This window comes from Phycodurus eques, chromosome 2, assembly GCF_024500275.1.
Source record: "Phycodurus eques isolate BA_2022a chromosome 2, UOR_Pequ_1.1, whole genome shotgun sequence".
Taxonomy (NCBI): Eukaryota; Metazoa; Chordata; class Actinopteri; order Syngnathiformes; family Syngnathidae; genus Phycodurus; species Phycodurus eques.
In genome coordinates this window covers 38,381,954-38,400,121 of record NC_084526.1, presented here as the reverse complement: position 1 = coordinate 38,400,121, position 18,168 = coordinate 38,381,954, and the positions used below count along the sequence as shown (strand labels likewise).

The 18,168-nt window shown below is 42.5% G+C and overlaps 1 protein-coding gene across 2 annotated transcripts in view; it reads right to left on the bottom strand.

The window, feature by feature from the left end:
- Positions 1-18,168, bottom strand: part of ano1a (anoctamin 1, calcium activated chloride channel a) — a 73,865-nt gene that overhangs the window by 52,366 nt on the left and 3,331 nt on the right. For both annotated transcript variants that reach the window (XM_061670588.1, XM_061670587.1), the window contains exons 2-6: positions 15,451-15,590; positions 5,725-6,075; positions 2,097-2,195; positions 948-1,099; positions 123-177 (exon numbers count right to left, since the gene is read on the bottom strand). In XM_061670588.1, coding sequence (XP_061526572.1) covers positions 123-177; positions 948-1,099; positions 2,097-2,195; positions 5,725-6,075; positions 15,451-15,540 — 747 coding nt within the window. In that variant the 5' untranslated portion in view covers positions 15,541-15,590. The remainder of the gene's footprint in view (positions 1-122; positions 178-947; positions 1,100-2,096; positions 2,196-5,724; positions 6,076-15,450; positions 15,591-18,168) is intronic.

Genomic DNA, 18,168 nt, shown 5'->3' with positions numbered 1-18,168 from the left:
TTAGTTTTAATTGTTATGTTGTATATTATGTAATTGATGACTGAGTTAGTAGGGTGTGTTGTTTTTCCACCAACCTCTTTCATATTGCATTTCATGAAGCTAAGAATAATAATAATACTTACAATGAAACTCCTCGTCCTGCTGTCAAAGAAATGATCTCTGTCAGATAGATCAAATCTAGTGAGGAAAGCAAAACAAATCTCAGTTTAGATGCTTACTCACACTTGACAGCACTCACAATTTCAATGTAGTTTTCAATGTAATTTATCAATAATTCAGTAATTAATAGTTCATGCTACCCCGAATACACAAAGCCAAGTAAAAATACGATACAATAATAAGTGTGTAATATACTGTCTAATTCTGGCGACTATGCCAGCTGTCATTGTGTCATTGTGTTTTGAGTAAGAGTACGTTACATAAAGGGTTATTCTGTATTTCAAGGGTAGGCATTACATACTGCATGCATTAGTAAACATTAATTAACTTCCTTTGTTTTCAAGGTAAGGCAATTGAAAACAGTTTCTCATTTAAAAAACCGAGCTGGAGATTTAGAGTTCAGTGTCTTACCCAAGGACACTTTGATAGCGGACAGTCGGCGATGGGATTCGAACTGCCGACCCTTCGGCCAGTGGACAATCCACTCTACCAACTGAGCCTCAGTTCAGGCTTCATTTGCATTACATTTATAGAAATGTAAAAAGACACATATTTGATAGTATAAAATTATCACGCTTATACTGTATCACAACTTAATACAGCATTATACCGTATTTATGGGCCGGTTGTTAAATATCACAGTACTAGCATGTGGGTACATTGCTCAATGGACAAACCCAAAATATATTAACATCAACAAGGTGTGTTAGTGGCTAAACAAACATTTATCCCAATAGGTTATTATGGAAACATTTAGTATTTTTAAGTCAGCTGAAGGTTTTACTCACAGGTGCTCCTTCTCTCTGGAAAAAGGGTGAGAGAGTGATTTCACACTTGGTGACTTATTGGTGTCCACTTTTGGGTGCAAAGGAGATGTGACTTTGTGAATGAACAGTCGGACCTTTTCAACAATATTATTTCCTTGTTTAATCTCAAAAACCTACAAGGGATACAAGAGGAGTGAAATAGTGTTAATTGGAACTGAAAATTGATTTTAAGAGTTTTTATTTCCTTTGATCTAAGATTATATTTGTGTTGTGTTAAGTTGAGAGTTGATCAATGAGAAGATGTGGGATCCGTGCAATGTGATAACCAGCCGGCAAGAGACAAACAGAACCCGTGTATGAAATGCATTTTAAAACAAAATCTTTCTATTTTACCCCTTTGAATTTATCATATTTTATATTTTGTCATTTTTCTGTGTGGTGTTATTGTGGGCAAAGGGTAAAACGTTTTATTTTATCACTAACCTGTGCTAACGCAGTGGTAAAGTCATTAATTCATTCACTTTCCGTACCGCTTATCCTCACGAGGGTCGCGGGTGCGCCGTAGCCTATCCTAGCTGACTCTGGGCAAGAGGTGGGGTACACCCCGAACTGGTTGTCAGCCGATCGCAGGGCTCATGTAAACAAACAAGCCTCCGCACTCACGTCCACACCTACGGGCAATTTCGTATCTTTCAATCAACCGAGCATGCATGTTTTTGGGATGTGGGTGGGAACTGGAGTACCCGGAGAAAACCCACACAGGCACGGGGAGAACATGCAAACTACACACGGGCGAGGCTAGATTTGAACCAAGGTCCTCAGAACTGGGAGGCAGATGTGCTAACGAGTCAGCCATCGTAAAGTCATCATTACAGTAAACATTATAATATGTATGAATATAAAACAATTCTTGTGCCGTGTGACGACGTATCCCTATGCTGCTGCACAAACTAGTTCATTGCACGCCAATCCGAAACTCAAATGCCTTATGCTGATATGTAAACCGAGGACTCCTTGCATTGAATGAGATGACAATCCATGTTTCATTAATCGTCATCTTCGGTCCTGAGATACTGAGAAAAGATGGTTTCGTGTAAATGAGAATTTCATTCCCCACAGTGCAAATAAGCATTTGATTAACCAGTTAAGGATGGATTTGTTTGTGTGTACCTTGTTTGTTGGAATTTTGAGCTTCATGAACTCAGCCTCCCGACACAGAACATTCCATGGGGCATGGATCTTCAAAAAGCCAATTCCAGGGATCTTACTCTATTTACATTTTCAAAGAGATCAATGCATGAAACAATGACAGTTGCATGACAGACGCATTTGATCAATTCCAAGATAAATGGCAAACAAAGACTTCAATAAATGGTGGTCACATTTATTTGATAAGAGAGCTGAGTAAAAACTTGGTGGTCTCTGTGGGTGAATTTAAAAGATCCTGTGTGGAGATGGAAATCACTACTGCCTCCATCCATCTGTGCTTTATCACCTATTCAGTACGGTATGCCGTATGAAATATACTCCCATCGCCATACAGGATCTCTGGGGCTCAGTCCAAGTAACCACAGGTTTCTTGGTGACCTTTCCCACCAGTTCTGGTTCTAGACCTCTCCCACCAGTTCAGGTCTGGTTGCATTTTGGCTTTGTGGAGCCGGTGTATGGCGGGGTACCCAAGGAGGGTCTCGCACAGGGCGCCATTTAAGAAGAGACTACCACAGCATATACACAATTGCCCCGCATTTGATCGTTACATACTGTGTATTGTTAACAACACATTTAATTTGAAATTACAAGTCAGGGAAAATTGTGGCATACAAATATAAAGTATACAGTACAACTATTATTCACTTTATTTTAAGATGGGATTTGGTGGGGGGTGGGGGGGGATGCTTGTAATACCTGTTAAAAGTGAAGAAAATGTGCATGAAAAGAAACATGAAGTAAACACACAATTTAAATGCTTCAGTGGCCCACATCAAATTTGGGGTGGGACAGATCTGGCCGTCGGGCCTTGAGTTTGACACCTGTGCTCTAGTGGTACGTACAAGAATCACTGAAATAAATGGTCGGACTGTGCACAATGTTGCAGTGGCTTCAACTTTTTGGTTTTTAATCTAGCACAATACTTTTGTTAAGTACAGTTCAGTTGTACAGTATTTTACTTTTAAGTACAATACATTTGCACTTAATAATTTGGAAATGTTTGTTAACAAACATTTATTTAGGTTAAATTTTCATTTCAATTTTCTGTGCAATGAATTGTAATTAAATCCCTAAGTACCATTTCTTTATTTTCTATATTTAAGTGTAGTGTTAATGCTCCAACTGTGCATAATGTTACTGTTGGATTTATCTCACCAAACATTATAATGAATAAACACAAAAGGAATGAAGACGTTGGTCATTTTACTCATGAGGAGGGCGCATGGGAGATTGTTCAGGTTACAGCCTCTCAACACGCTCTAAACAATCTCCCCCGTCGCTCCTACATTTATTTGAAAATAGGAGAGTTCTACAAGACATAATATTCTAAGCATTAAGACACAACACAAAACATAGGACCAGACGACACCTGTCCCGTCCCCGACCACATCCGATCACGTCCTTGGTCAAGGCGCCCTTCCATCAAATGTTGCTGAGTCATCTTCTTGAAGGCGAGACATCTTTCTATCTAAATATTGTCCATAATACTAATGCAGGCTACTAATGCAAAATACTAATGCAAGCTAAGCAAATAAATGATAACTACTAAGATATATCTAACAGTTACAGTGATTTACAACCACAATTCCAATGAAGTTGGGACGTTGTGTTAAACATAAATAAAAACAGAATACAATGATTTGCAAATCATGTTCAACCTATATTTAACTGAATACACTACAAAGACAAGATATTCAATGTTCAAACTGATAAATTTGATTGTTTTTAGCAAATCATCATTAATTTAGAATTTTATGGCTGCAACACGTTCCAAAAAAGCTGGGAGAAGTGGGGGAAAAAGACTGAGAAAGTTGAGGAATGCTCATCAAACACCTGTTTGGAACATTCCACAGGTGATCAGTCTAATTGGAAACAGGTGGGTGCCATGATTGGGTATAAAAGGAGCTTCCCTGAATTGCTCAGTCATTCAGAAGCAAAGAATGGGCGAGGTTCACCTCTTTGTGAACAAGTGTGTGAGAAAATAGTTGAATAGTTTAAGGACAGTGTTCCTCAACGTACAATTGCAAGGAATTTAGGGATTTCATCATCTACGGTCCAGAATATCATCAACAGGTTCAGAGAATCTGGAGAAATCAGTGCATGTAAGCGGCAAGGCTGAAAACCAACATTGAAGGCCTGTGACCTTCGATCCCTCAGGCGGCACTGCATCAAAAACCAACATCAATGTGTAAAGGATATCACCACATGGGCTCAGGAACACTTCAGAAAACCAATGTCAGTAAATACAGTTCGGCGCAAAAAGCAAAAGCAATTTATCAACCACACCCAGAAACACCGCCAGCTTCTCTGGGCCCGAGCTCATCTAAGATGGTCTGATGCAAAGTGGAAAAGTGTTCTGTGGTCCGACGAGTCCACATTTCAAATTGTTTTTGGAAATTGTGGACGTCGTGTCCTCTGGGCCAAAGAGGAAAAGAACCAGCCGGAATGTTATGGACGCAAAGTTAAAAAGCCAGCATCTGTGATGGTATGGGGCTGTGTTAGTGCCAATGGCACCATTAATGCTGAAAAGTACATATAGGTTTTGGAGAAACATATGCTGCCATCCAAGCAACGTCTTTTTCATCGACGCCCCTGCTTAGTTCAGCAAGACAATGCCAAACCACATTCTGCACGTGTTACAACAGCTTGGCTTCGTAGTAAAAGAGTGCGGGTACCTGATTGGCCTGCCTACAGTCCAGACCTGTCTCCCATTAAAGATGTGTGCCGCATTATGAAGCATAAAATACGACAACGGAGACCCCGGACTGTTGAACAGCTGAAGCTGTACATCAAGCAAGAATGGGAAAGAATTCCACCAAGAAACCTTCAACAATTAGTGTCCTCAGTTTCCAAATGTTTATTGAATGTTGTTAAAAGAAAAGGTGATGTAACACAGTGGTAAACATGACCCTGTCCCAGCTTTTTTGGAATGTGTTGCAGCCATAAAATTCTAATTTAATGATGATTTGCTAAAAACAATGACGTTTATCAGTTTGAAAATTAAATATCTTGTCTTTATAGTGTATTAAATTAAATATAGGTCGAACATGATTTACAAATCATTGTATTCTGTTCTTATTTATGTTTAACACAACGTCCCAACTTCATTAGAATTGGGGTTGTACAATAGTATTAAGTATACTTTTTATATGGGCTACTATGCTTACTGTATTTTAATGTTGGTCATAATGGTGGTACTTGGAGGGAAGGTGGTATTGGGGTAAAAGATTTCAGAAGCACTAGCCTAAAGGCGTTTAAATACAATGAGGTCATAGTCAGATATTTCACAGTCATAAGTGCCTGTTCATAACTCACCACTTAGAACTATAATGTTCCATTTCTGAAGCTTCCCCTTGCTAACTCTCCCTCACCCTGTCCCTATCCTCTGTCACTCTCTTTGCTGCTCCTCTACCTGTTTTTGAGTCACAGCGGACTCGGGACTGTGGGGAACGTTATGAGGTACACATATGCTGTTAGCTAATGCTAATCTACTGTATGATTTTGGCTTTGAAATCATAGTACTTCCGTATAGTCTGAGCCATTTAACGCGTATGCAAATTGTGAGTTGCACTTAATGCATTTTTCTTACCTCGTCAGCCTTTTCTACTTCCAAGCCAGTCTTTAGGAGGTTTTCTACAAACTCTTCCCGTCTGAATCGCTTTTCATCCTCATGGTAATCAGTCTGTTGCTCTTGGGCAGCAATCTCAGGGTCTTCTTTGGGCTGTAAAGGTGCTCGGCTGCTTCTCATGCTCAAACTACGTCGAAGGCGGCGAATGAAGTTGTCGTCTCCAAACTTGGGTGATTTTCTGCTGCTAGACCTGTTGGGTTTCTGGATGTGGTAAGCAAGCACGTAGTCCACTCGCCGCTCGCCATCAGCAAAGTATGGGCCAAACTGAGGACAGAATGATGCTCTGCCTTCAGCATTCAGATTTTTCATTGGCTAGTGGAAAGAAAAAGAAAAATACTGACTAAGAGAATGATAGGTTTTCTTTTGTGAACTATTTCTCAATGTTTTTTATGGCCGTACTGTAAATTGCCAAATACAATACAAAAAACACTACAAAAGTTATTTGTTATGTCATGTAAAATTTGCATGTTCAATTCTTTTGCTGCCAAAGTGTGTTAGAAATGATGTGCTGGTGCTGTTAAACTGTGTACTACATTGTTTATTTCGGTAGGTTTAATGTACACTTCAGAAGTGTCAATCAGAGGTCTTAATTCGACAATATGTTTATTATTGTGGCTATGGTTTGCAGTGGGGTGGAACAGTAAATACTGCATTATATTGAGAGCTCCAGCTCATAGTTTTTGTTTCTTTAAAATTATTTTTAATTTATATTTATTTGATTTTACTGCTTGTAGTCACGCAAGGGGAAATTCAACTTACAATGTGCTGAATATTTTGTGTGAAGTGTGAAGAAGTGTGTCGTCCTCAGTAGCACTGCAAGCATTCCTTTCACACATTAATTCTGTCACACGGTCTGCCTACTGTACTTTCACCACCCCAACACCTCTTGCCTTCAATCATCCCACTCACCAAATTATACTGTATTGCCACTTTTAGTCACACTCTAGTCAAATCCCATCTTGAGTACTGTAACTCGTTTCTCACAGGTTTTTCAACATATCCATCAGAACATTTACTTTGGTAAAAAACACTGAGGGCGGCACGGTGGACTACTGGTTAGAGCGTCAGCCTCACAGTTCTGAGGACCGGGGTTCAATCCCCGGCCCCGCCTGTGTGGAGTTTGCATGTTCTCCCCGTGCCTGCGTGGGTTTTCTCCGGGCACTCTGGTTTTCTCCCACATCACAAAAACATGCATTAATTGGAGGGTGTACCCCGCCTCCTGCCCGAAGATAGCTGGGATAGGCTCCAGCACTCCCGCGACCCTAGTGAGGATAAACGGCTCAGAAAATGGATGGATGGATAATATAAATCTACTGGGAAAAATTTAAGAACAGATGCATTTAGCTAGAAAACACTGAAGCAAATGTCTTATTAATGAAATAATGCCTCCGAAATGACCTAGTTCAGTAAAATAGATGACAAAGTTGTTACCGCCACCGTCAGCTGAACCTTAATGTTCAGGTCGCCGCAGCATGTCATCCTTTTCCATGTAAGCACCAACTGCCCTCATGTCTTCCCTCACTACATTTATCAATCTTCTCTTTGGTCTTTCTCCAGCACTGTTGCCAGGCAGCTCCATCCTCGTCACCCTCCTAACAATACACTCACTCTTTCTCCTCGGGACGTATCCAAACCTTCGATAAGTCTGCTCTCTCTAACTTTGTCTCCAAAACATCTAACCTTGGCCATCCCTCTGATGAGCTCATTTCTAATCCTATCCAACATCTTTCGCCACCTCCAGTAATGTACAGGTAAATTGAGTAAAACTATTGCACGTTGATAATGCTGACAATGTATGCCAAATTAACATAAACATAATGTTGATGGATAAAAACACGTGTTTAAATTGAAGTTCAGAACGAGTGAACTGCATCAATTATATATCCCCATGTTCATTGTTCAAATACACTTATTCTGGTCATGAAAACTATATAATGTATTTAGGCAACTTTTGGGCAGTATTCCAATAGATTTAGGCAACTCTTAAGGAGTATTTCAATGTATATAGTTAGGTAACTTTAAAAGAAGTAATTGAGTGTGTACTGGCCAGTTACGTATATGGAAAACTGCTACCATTATTCCAGTTCCCAAATTAAATAATACAAAAGAATTAAACTAATTTAGACCTGTTACTCTATCATCCCTGGTGATGAAATATTTGGAGGAAACACTGAAGAATGAAATTGTCTCCCAAATTGATCAAGCTCTGAAAGGTGTGGATGTTACTTATACAAGCACCTAGAAAACTCAATTTACATGCAAGACGTGTATTTGCTCACTTCTCAGCAGCTTTTAATAAGATGTAGCCTCACATTTAAATTTTGTGACTTGCTTTTAGGGCTGCCTTTAAATTTCTTAACTGACAGGATTTTAGCGTCTGTTTGTCAACGGTCACATGACCAATACCATCATATCAAATACAGGTTCCTCGCAGGTCTGTGTGCTTTTCCCTCTGCTTTTTATCATGTACACAGACAACTGCAGGTTTTCCAAAGAGGGCAGCCACCTTTTAAAGTTATCGAATGATACTGCCGGCGGCGCGGTGGGTGATTGGTTACAGCGTCTGCCTCACAGTCACTCTAAATTGCCCGTCAGTGTGAATGTGAGTGCGAATGGTTGCTTGTTTGTATGTGCCCTGCGATTGGCAGGCAACCAGTTCAGGGTGTACCCGGCCTCCTGTCTGATGATAGCTGGGATAGGCTCCAGCACGCCCGCGACCCCACTGAGGAGAAGCAGCTCAGAAAATGAATGGATGGATGGATGATACTGCCCTCCTGTTCCTCCTTCGGGGGCCCTGATCCAGTCATGGCTGCACCCTACCAACATTTGTAAAGTGGTGTGATAATTACTTGGACCTTAATGTGACAAGAAATAAAGGGTTACTTATTGATTTTAGGAAGAAAAAAAAAACATAACTCAGAAGCACGCATCATCCATGGAAATAATGTGAAAGTCGTGGAGACAAGCAAGTACTTAGGAATCTTATTCGATTCCAAACAAAGATTGTTTTTGACATGACTTTTTGTTGTAGTTTGGTTCTGGTGCTGGATTATGTATTTGATTGTTTGGTGTTTTACAAGCCTATGTGGGCTGGGCGTACATCTGTATGCATGAAACAATAAAATGTCATCCATTCATTCATTCATTCAATTGAAATTAATTCTTTTTCAAACCTTTCTCTTTTTCCTGGTAAAAAACAACAATGAATGAGCAGAAATTAAAGAAGTAAAAGACAGTAATAAAATATAAAAAATACTAGAAACTAGATTTAGAATACAATAGAAACAAGAAATAGAAATCTGAATAGCACTAGAAATAGGCCCTTTTGTCGTAATCTGAGACATATAATGGGGTGTGGCAAGGACTGTTTTAGAGTGCGGTAGGGGGGCCCTTCAAGAGGCTTATGTATGGGGGCCCAGAATTTGCTGTGACGCCTCTGGGTGGTACCCCAACGTTGAACCAGGTGCTACGGAAGTAAAATAGTAAACAACAAAATCTGTCTAAAAAGTTAAAGTCCTTGTGGGATATATATATATATATATATATATATATATATATATATATATATATATATATATATCTTAAATAATAAATAAATAAATCTGTGTGGATAGTGTGGAGAGCATCAGGCACACAGCCTCATGGGGAGCCTCTGCTCAATGTCCAAGCGGAGGAGCGCTGTAGACCAAGTTTGTCTGTTTTGGCTCAGGGGGAAAGAAAGTACTTATTTTTGGGGGTGGAAAGAAAGTCCAGGAGCAGGTGAGTGGGGGAGTCCAGGTCAAACAGGTCTGACCAGTATGTCAGGTAACATTGTTTTGAAGGCTGAGCTATAATCAATGAAGAGAATCCTGACTCCCACTGTGTGAGGTGGCTCAGCTCAGCACAGTGTGGAGCCTTATGATGGTCATTGCATACTCAGGGTAAATGTTTTTGAGCTGTTGACAAACTGGTGGACGTCGAAGGATGAAGACAGGCCTTGATAAGTTGTAAAACCAGCTGCTCCAGGCACTTGATGATGAGTGGGGTTAGTGTAACTGGGCGGTAGTCTGTGATGTTGACATTAGTTGTTTTCTTGGTTACCGGGTTCATGGTGGGAGACATCAGGTCGGAAATTAATAGCTCAACTTGACTTGGACTTGAAATACATGACTTAAGTCTTTTCTCTTGACATTTAAAAATCTGTATTTTTCAACATTGTGCCATTTGTTTTGTTTTTAAAATAAAGGTATTTTTGTCCACACCAAAAACACAGAACTTTGTTGTGTGCTCTAACCGCCTGCAGTGTCAAATACACACAGGTTGGATCTTATTTCTCTTAATTGCAGTAAGGATCAAGCATCGAGGAAGTTTCACGGAGGAGCTATACTCAAGGAACCACTGATCCTTTGTGCAAGTCTTTTATCTCTTAGACAGTGACATAAAAAGGGACAAAAGGGAGCAGCTGGATTGTAAAGGGAGCAGGAGTGAAGGAATTAATTAGTTGATCTTTTGTTTTGTCATTCTTCATTATCCATGCATCCATCCATTTCCTGAGCCGCTTATCCTTACAAGGGTCACGGGAGTGCTGTAGCCTATCCCAGCTATCTTCGGTGCAGGAGGCGGGGTACACCCTGAACTGGTTGCCAGCCAATCGCAGGGCACACATATCTTCGTTTAAAGATACATTTTATTATATCTTAATACTGTAATTACTGGCTCATGGTTACTAAACAATGAACATTTGTAATACTTATGATGTAATTTTGCTACGCAAATTATTTTAAAGCTCCATTCCTTGCGTCAACAAGTTGGTATTACAACCCCAATTCCAATGAAGTTGGGACGTTGTGTTAAACATAAATGAAAACAGAATACAACGATTTGCAAATTGTTCAACCTATATTAAATTGAATACACAACAAAGACAAGATATGATATAATGTTCAAACTGATAAAGTTTATTGTTTTTAGCAAATAATCATGAACTTAGAATTTTATAGCTGCAACACGTTCCAAAAAAGCTGGGACATGTGGCAAAAAAGATGAGAAATGCTCATCAAACACCTTTTTGGAACATCCCACAGGTGAACAGGCTAATTGGGAACAGATGGGTGCCATGAGTGGGTATAAAAGGAGTTTCCCTGAATTGCTCCGTCATTCACAAGCAAAGATGGGGCGAAGTTCACCTCTTTTTGAACAGGTGCGTGAGAAAATAGTCGAACAGTTTAAGGACAGTGTTCCTCAACGTACAATTGCAAGGAATTTAGGGATTTCATCATCTACGGTCCATAATATCATCAAAAGGTTCAGAGAATCTGGAGAAATCACTGCATGTAAGCGGCAAGGCCGAAAATCAACATTGAATGCCCGTGACCTTCGATCCCTCAGGCGGCACTGCATCAAAAACCGACATCAATGTGTAAAGGATATCACCACATGGGCTCAGGAACACTTCAGAAAACCAATGTCAGTAAATACAGTTCGGCGCTACATCCGTAAGTGCAACTTAAAACTCTACTATGCAAAAGCCATTTATCAACAACACCCAGAAACGCCGCCAGCTTCTCTGAGCCCGAGCTCATCTAAGATGGACTGATGCAAAGTGGAAAAGTGTTCTGTTGTCTGACGAGTACACATTTCAAATTGTTTTTGGAAATTGTGGACGTCGTGGCATCTGAATCAGATGCCCCAGCCACCTCATCTGGCTCCTCTCGATGTGGCGGAGCAACGGCTCTACTCTGAGATCCTCCCTGATGACCAAGCTTCTCACCCTATCTCTAAGGGAGAGCCCGGACACCCTGCGGAGGAAATTCATTTTGGCCGCTTGTATCCGGGATCTTGTTGCCAAAAAGGCCTGATAGGACTCCTTCTTCAGCTTGACGGCATCCCTCACTGTAAGTGTCCACCAACTGGACATTGCCGCCACGACAGGCACCGACCACCTTACGGCCACAGCTCCGGTCGGCCGCCTCAGCAATGGAAGCGTGGAACATGGTCCACTCGGACTCGATGTCCCCCGCCTCCCCCGGAACATGAGCAAAGTTCCGTCAGAGGTGGGAGTTGAAACTCCTTCTGACAGGGGATTCCGCCAGACGTTCCCAGCAGACCCTCACAATACGTTTGGGCCTGCCACGTCAGACTGGCATCTTCCCCCACCATCGGAGCCATCTCACCACCAGGTGGTGATCAGTTGACAGCTCTGCCCCTCTCTTCACCCGAGAGTCCAAGACATGCGGCCTCAAGTCTGATGACACGACCACAAAGTCGATCATCGAACTGCGACCCAGGGTGTCCTGGTGCCAAGTGCTCGTGTGGACAACCTTATGCTTGAACATGGTGTTCGTTATGGACAAGCCGTGATAAGCACAGAAGTCCAATAACAGAATGCCGCTCGGGTTCTGATCGGGGGGGGGGCGTTCCTCCTAATCACGCCCTTCCAGGTCTCACTGTCATTGCCCACGTGAGCATTGAAGTCCCCCAGCAGAACGATGGAGTCCCCAGCGGGATGCTCTCCAGCACCCCCTCCAAGGACTCCAAAAAGGGTGGGTCCTCTGAACTGCTGTTTGGTGCATAGGCACAAACAACAGTCAGGACCCGTCCACCCACCCGAAGGCGGAGGGAGGCTACCCTCTCGTCCACCGGGGTGAACCCCAACGTACAGGCACCGAGCCGGGGATCAATAAGTATACCCACACCTGCTCGGCGCCTCTCACCGTGGGCAACTCCAACTCTGTAAAAGAGTCCAACCCCTCTCGAGAGGACTGGTACCAGAGCCCAAGCTGTGCGTGGAGGCGAGTCCGACTATATCTAGTCGGAAATTCTCGACCTCACACACCAGCTCGGGCTCCTTCCCTGCCAGAGAGGTGACATTCCACGTCCCTAGAGCCAGCTTCTGTAGCCGGGGATTGGATCGTCAAGGTCCCCGCCTTCAGCCACCGCCCAGCTCACACTGCACCCGAACCCTATGGCGCCTCCCACAGGTGGTGAGCCCATGGGAAGGGGGACCCACGTTACCCTTTCGGGCTGTGCCCGGCCAGGCCCCATGGGTGCAGGCCCGGCCACCAGGCGCTGTCCTTCGAGCCCCACCTCCAGGCCTGACTCCAGAGGGGGGCCCTGGTGACCCGCGTCCGGGCAAGGGAAACCTGAGTCCGTATTTTGTCTTCGTCATGAGGGGTCTTTGAGCCGTGCTTTGTCTGGTCCCTCACCTAGGACCTGTTTGCCATGGGGGACCCTACCAGGGGCATAAAGCCCCAGACAATTTAGCTCCGAGGATTATTGGGACATACAACCCCTCCACCACGATAAGGTGACAGCTCAAGGAAAATTCCAAGATCATAATTTCATATTTATTTATTTATGTTTCACTTTGTTCTACTCTACTGACTACAGCCAGGTCAGCATTGCAAATATACGTGTGTGTGTGTGTGTGTATATATCCATCCATTTTCTGAGCCGCTTCTCCTCACTAGGGTCGCGGGCGTGCTGGAGCCTATCCCAGCTGTCATCGGGCAGGAGGCGGGGTACACCCTGAACTGGTTGCCAGCCAATCGCAGGGCACATACAAACAAACAACCATTCGCACTCACAGTCACACCTACGGGCAATTTAGAGTCTCCAATTAATGCATGTTTTTGGGATGTGGGAGGAAACCGGAGTGCCCGGAGAAAACACACGCAGGCACGGGGAGAACATGCAAACTCCACACAGGCGGGGCCGGGGATTGAACCCGGGTCCTCAGAACTGTGAGGCTGACGCTCTAATCAGTCGCCCACCGTGCCGCTGTGTGTGTGTGTGTACTTGTTCATGCCAATAAGAGCCATAATCTTTATGTAATGTTATTATTGTATCACAGATGCCTGCATTTAAATGATCTATGAAACCCTCCACTGTTTGTGAACTCATTAACAGAATATAAGACCATAAAAATAAAAAAAATAACCATAACATTAAATAGTTATTGTGCCGTGTGGGATCTCTCCAAGTTCTGAACTTCTTTCCAGATTCCAAAAACATGCATGTTAGGCTAATTAAAGACTAATTTGCCTGTTGGCAGGAATGTGAGTGCAGATGTTTTGTCTGTCAGTATGTGTCAGCCCTGACTGGTCAGTGATCAAGGTGTACCATGCTTCTCGCCCAAAGTAAGCTAAATTCGGCTGCAGCTTACGAGTGACCCTCAACAAAATAATTACAAGCTATATAGCAATGGATCGATTTTTACTTTTGTGCTGGACTCTGCCCTCTAACTTGAATTTGCAGATTACTGGAGCAGACTGGCCATCGACCAATGATTCTCAACCAGTGTGCCGAGGCATTAGTGAGCACTCTTCAGGGTTTCAGATTGGAAATCACTGCCCTACAATTATGAAGTCACACTGTCTGGATTTTAAAACATTTAAAAAAAAAAAAAAAGAACAAAATGCCAGCTTGTATTACCCTCGTTAGCATGTATTCTTCCGCTGAGCTGTAATTTACATTTCTGTTTAGGTTCTGTCTCTCTGCACAGTCTGACTGTACTGTTACTGTAGTAGCTGGCTTTTATGTTGCTGTTATTGCAATCGTCAGGCGATTTACATATCAGTCATTATACATAGCATCACTGAATAGTTGGGATGTCATTAAGTGTACAGCCATGTCGACAACTGTCGCAATGCGATCTTAAACTACACTGACTCTACATAAAGTCTGTAAATTGTCCAGCAGCACCACTTTAATGCAGTGGGGGGGGGGGGGGGGGTGAAATATGTGAATGCTTCATAATTTCTTACATTTTTGCATAGGATTATCAGAAAATGTGGTGAGATCTTCATTTAAAGCACAAGGATAAACAAATAGAGTCTGCTTAAACTAATACCATACAAAATACATTTTTATTGAAAATAAAGCAACCATTTACAGGACAGTGAGGAAAAAGTATGTAAACCCTTGGATTTAATACTGGAACTAGTTGACTCTCCTTTTGGCAGCCTCAACCTCAACCAAACGTTTCCTGTATTTTTTAAAAACATTGTTTTAGCGTGCATGCATGCTTCCATATGTTTTAAGCTAACGTATGTTTTACCATGCCTGCGCCCAATAATACGATGCGCCTGATGTATGTGTTAAATACAGAAATAGACCCCGTAACTGAGACTGCGCCTTTTAATGCGGTGCGCCGTATGGTCGTGAAAATACGTTACTTCTCTGCCACTCCAGACTTCCGCATGCAGTGCCACAGTTCCTCTCTAGGTACTCTGTCATCGGCTGTCTCTAGATCTACAAAGGCAATGCAACGCCTTCTGATCTTTTCTATATTTCTCCATGAACACCCACAGGGCAAATCATGCCTCTGTGGTACTCTTCCTTCGCATGAAACCATAGTGTTGCTCGCAAATACTCACTTCTGTCCTGAGTCTAGCCTCCACTACTCTTTCCCATAAATTCATAGTGTGGCTCATCTACTTTATTCCTCTACAGTTCCCACAACTCTGCAGAGAACAAGGGTGATCCCTTGTTCTGTTGTTTTATTGTATTTTATTGTTGTTGTTTTAAAAATGTCAAATAGAAAAATATGTATTTCTTGCAACTGACTTAGTTTTATTTTAGTCCCTTACTTAAAACCAGAAATGTTACTTTTCAATGACTGATAACCACTTAATGTACATCAGTCGTCACTCTTAACCCCGCCCTATAGTTTCCTATTCACATAAGAAGACAGATGTAGTTTCCTACTATGGAGTTGTCACTCTGGGCCTTGGTGTTGTCCATATCGACGTTCTTCTCCTCACTGGGAACAGGCCAATAGTTGTCACTCCTCCGCATAATGCAGAGCTCCTCGTCTTTGGGGATGCCTGTCCTCAGTGCAGGAGAACCTTATATAGGTACAGAGAGAGGGATTTAAAATCAGTGTATTTTCTTAACAATAGTGAAATTAACCAGTTTAATTTTAAAATACACACAGATTCTGATGAGACTAGTTACCACTGTGTCTTGCTATTACGTCATTGCATCATAGGTGGATCTCTCTCAGTAACGGCAAGACAACTTTCAAGCTGCGATGGTATCTGAACTCATTTGGTGACGTCAATAATTGGCGGGCAACATTAAGAAAACCCTCCATGCAACCCCTCCATATCTGTCGGACGGAAACCTCCCACGTCCGAAGTTGGACAAATTAATATTTTTTCAGAAATCTATAATATTGGTCAGTCCCCAAATGGGTCTGTTATTTAAAAAAAAAAGGTTACCAAGTGTTGAAAATGGCTTGATCCCTTTGATGATGCAATGTTTAAGGCTCAAATTCATGTATTTATTTTCCTGAAAAGTGATGGTTTTGGAGAAGCAAGGATTCCGCCCCAGAATCATTTGCATCAAGTTACATGATCTCATTTCTTCCAACATATTAAGGCCTTCCCACTATTGCCTTTGGTAGTAAATAAATAAATAAAATGCAAGAAAATAAAAGTCATCGTTTTACAGGCAGCAGATAGAATAGGCCAAAGTGGAAGCCTGGTCACCAAAGTGTACAGGTTTTTACCTCTATCTATCTGTCTCGCTATATCTTGGCACAATTCGTGAGTTGGCAGGAAATGCAACAACTGGAATGTTTTCAGCTTCCGCAAAATGTGTACAGATCCTGGGGTAATGTATAAAATGAAGTAATGGCAATGGATGAACTTTAGCATAATAGGTCTGAGGAGCTTATGATACAGTATCTTGAAGTATTCACATTGACATCAATAACATGCACTTATTGATGTGTATATTGTGTGTATATTGGTTTCATGCAATTTCATTTTGACACTTAAATACAAATAAGTTAAGTTGATATTGAATTAGTTTAATAATTATGTATTTGACTAAGCGATACAATTGCATGGATTACATTCAAATATTAGTAAAGTCAATGTTTCAATGTTGGCACGGTGAACGACTGGTTAGAGCGTCTGCCTCACAGTTCTGAGGACCACCGGGGTTCAATACCCGGCCCCGCCTCTGTGGAGTTTGCATGTTCTCCTTGTGCCAGCATGGGTTTTCTCCGGGCACTCCGGTTTCCTCCCACATCCCAAAAACATGCATGGTAGGTTACTTGACAACTCTAAATTGCCCGTAGGTGTGAATGTGAGTGCGAATGGTTGTTTGTTTGTATGTGCCTTGCGATTGGCTGGCAACCGGTTCAGGGTGTACCCCGCCTCCTGCCCGATGATAGCTGGGATAGGCTTCAGGACGCCCACGACTCTCGTGAGGAGAAGCGGCTCAGAAAATGGAGCAGCTTCTTCACCACGACGATACAGAGTCCGCATTACCGCAGACGCTGCACCGATATGCCTGTCGATATACTGCTCCATTCTTCCCTCCCTCGTGAATAAGACCCCAAGATACTTGAACCCCTCCACCATCTCTTCCTCGACCTGGAGAGGGCACTCCACCTGTTTCCGACTGAGGGCCATGTCCTCAGATTTGGAGGTACTGATTTTCATCCCTTCACATTCGACTGCGAACCGCTCCAGTGAGAGCTGAAAATCGTGGCGTGGTGCAGCTATCAGAAACACATCATCGGCAAAAAGCAGAGATGCCACCAAACCGGACCCCCTCAACACCAAGTGTCCATAAAGGTTATGAACAGAATTGATGATAAAGGACACCCTTGGCGGAGTGGAAATTAATCCGATTTACTGCCGGCAATGCGGACCAAACTCTGGCCCCGGTCATACAGCCCATCTTAGGGGGTTCGGTACCCCATACTCCCGGAGCACCCCCCACAGGACTCCCCGGGAGACAAGGTCGAACGCCTTCTCCACTGGTTGGGCAAACTCCCATGCAACCTCAAAGACCCTCCTGAGGGTGGAGAACTGGTCCACTGTTCCACGGCCAGGACGAAAACCACACTGGTCCTCCTGAGCCGGAGGTTTGACTTCCCTCAGATTCAGGAGATAAAGAGTGACTTTTAAATATATGTAAAAAAATAAAAAATAAATAAAGTATGTTTCGGAATGCAAATGAACTTTCTTTTGTTGATTCTGAGTTTGTTTTCTTTAAATAGAAATCAACTTTGTTCTGCATTGTTAAATGTTAGACTATCAAGTTTGATCAAAAGACTGGAGGGTTGTGACATTCACAAAAAAAAGGAATTTATTGACTGGCACATAAACATGAATAATGGGAATCCTCTTTGACCTGACTGCAGCTGGGACTGCTGTGTGAGGCTACTGTGAACCTGAGTGCCTGTGAGCTCTTTGCAACTCAAAGGCTGAGGGGCTCACACCAGCACAAGCTGCTCATTGAGGACATTAACTGCAGAGTCGCTAGATTTGTCAGTAGTTGCTTTTGTAAAAAAAAAAAAAAATTGCTAAAACGAGTTGGAAAGTCACCAGATTTAGCAAGAAAGTTGCCACAACACTGGCCTGGTCATCAAAGTGTACAAGTTTTAACTTTATCTATCTGTCTTCC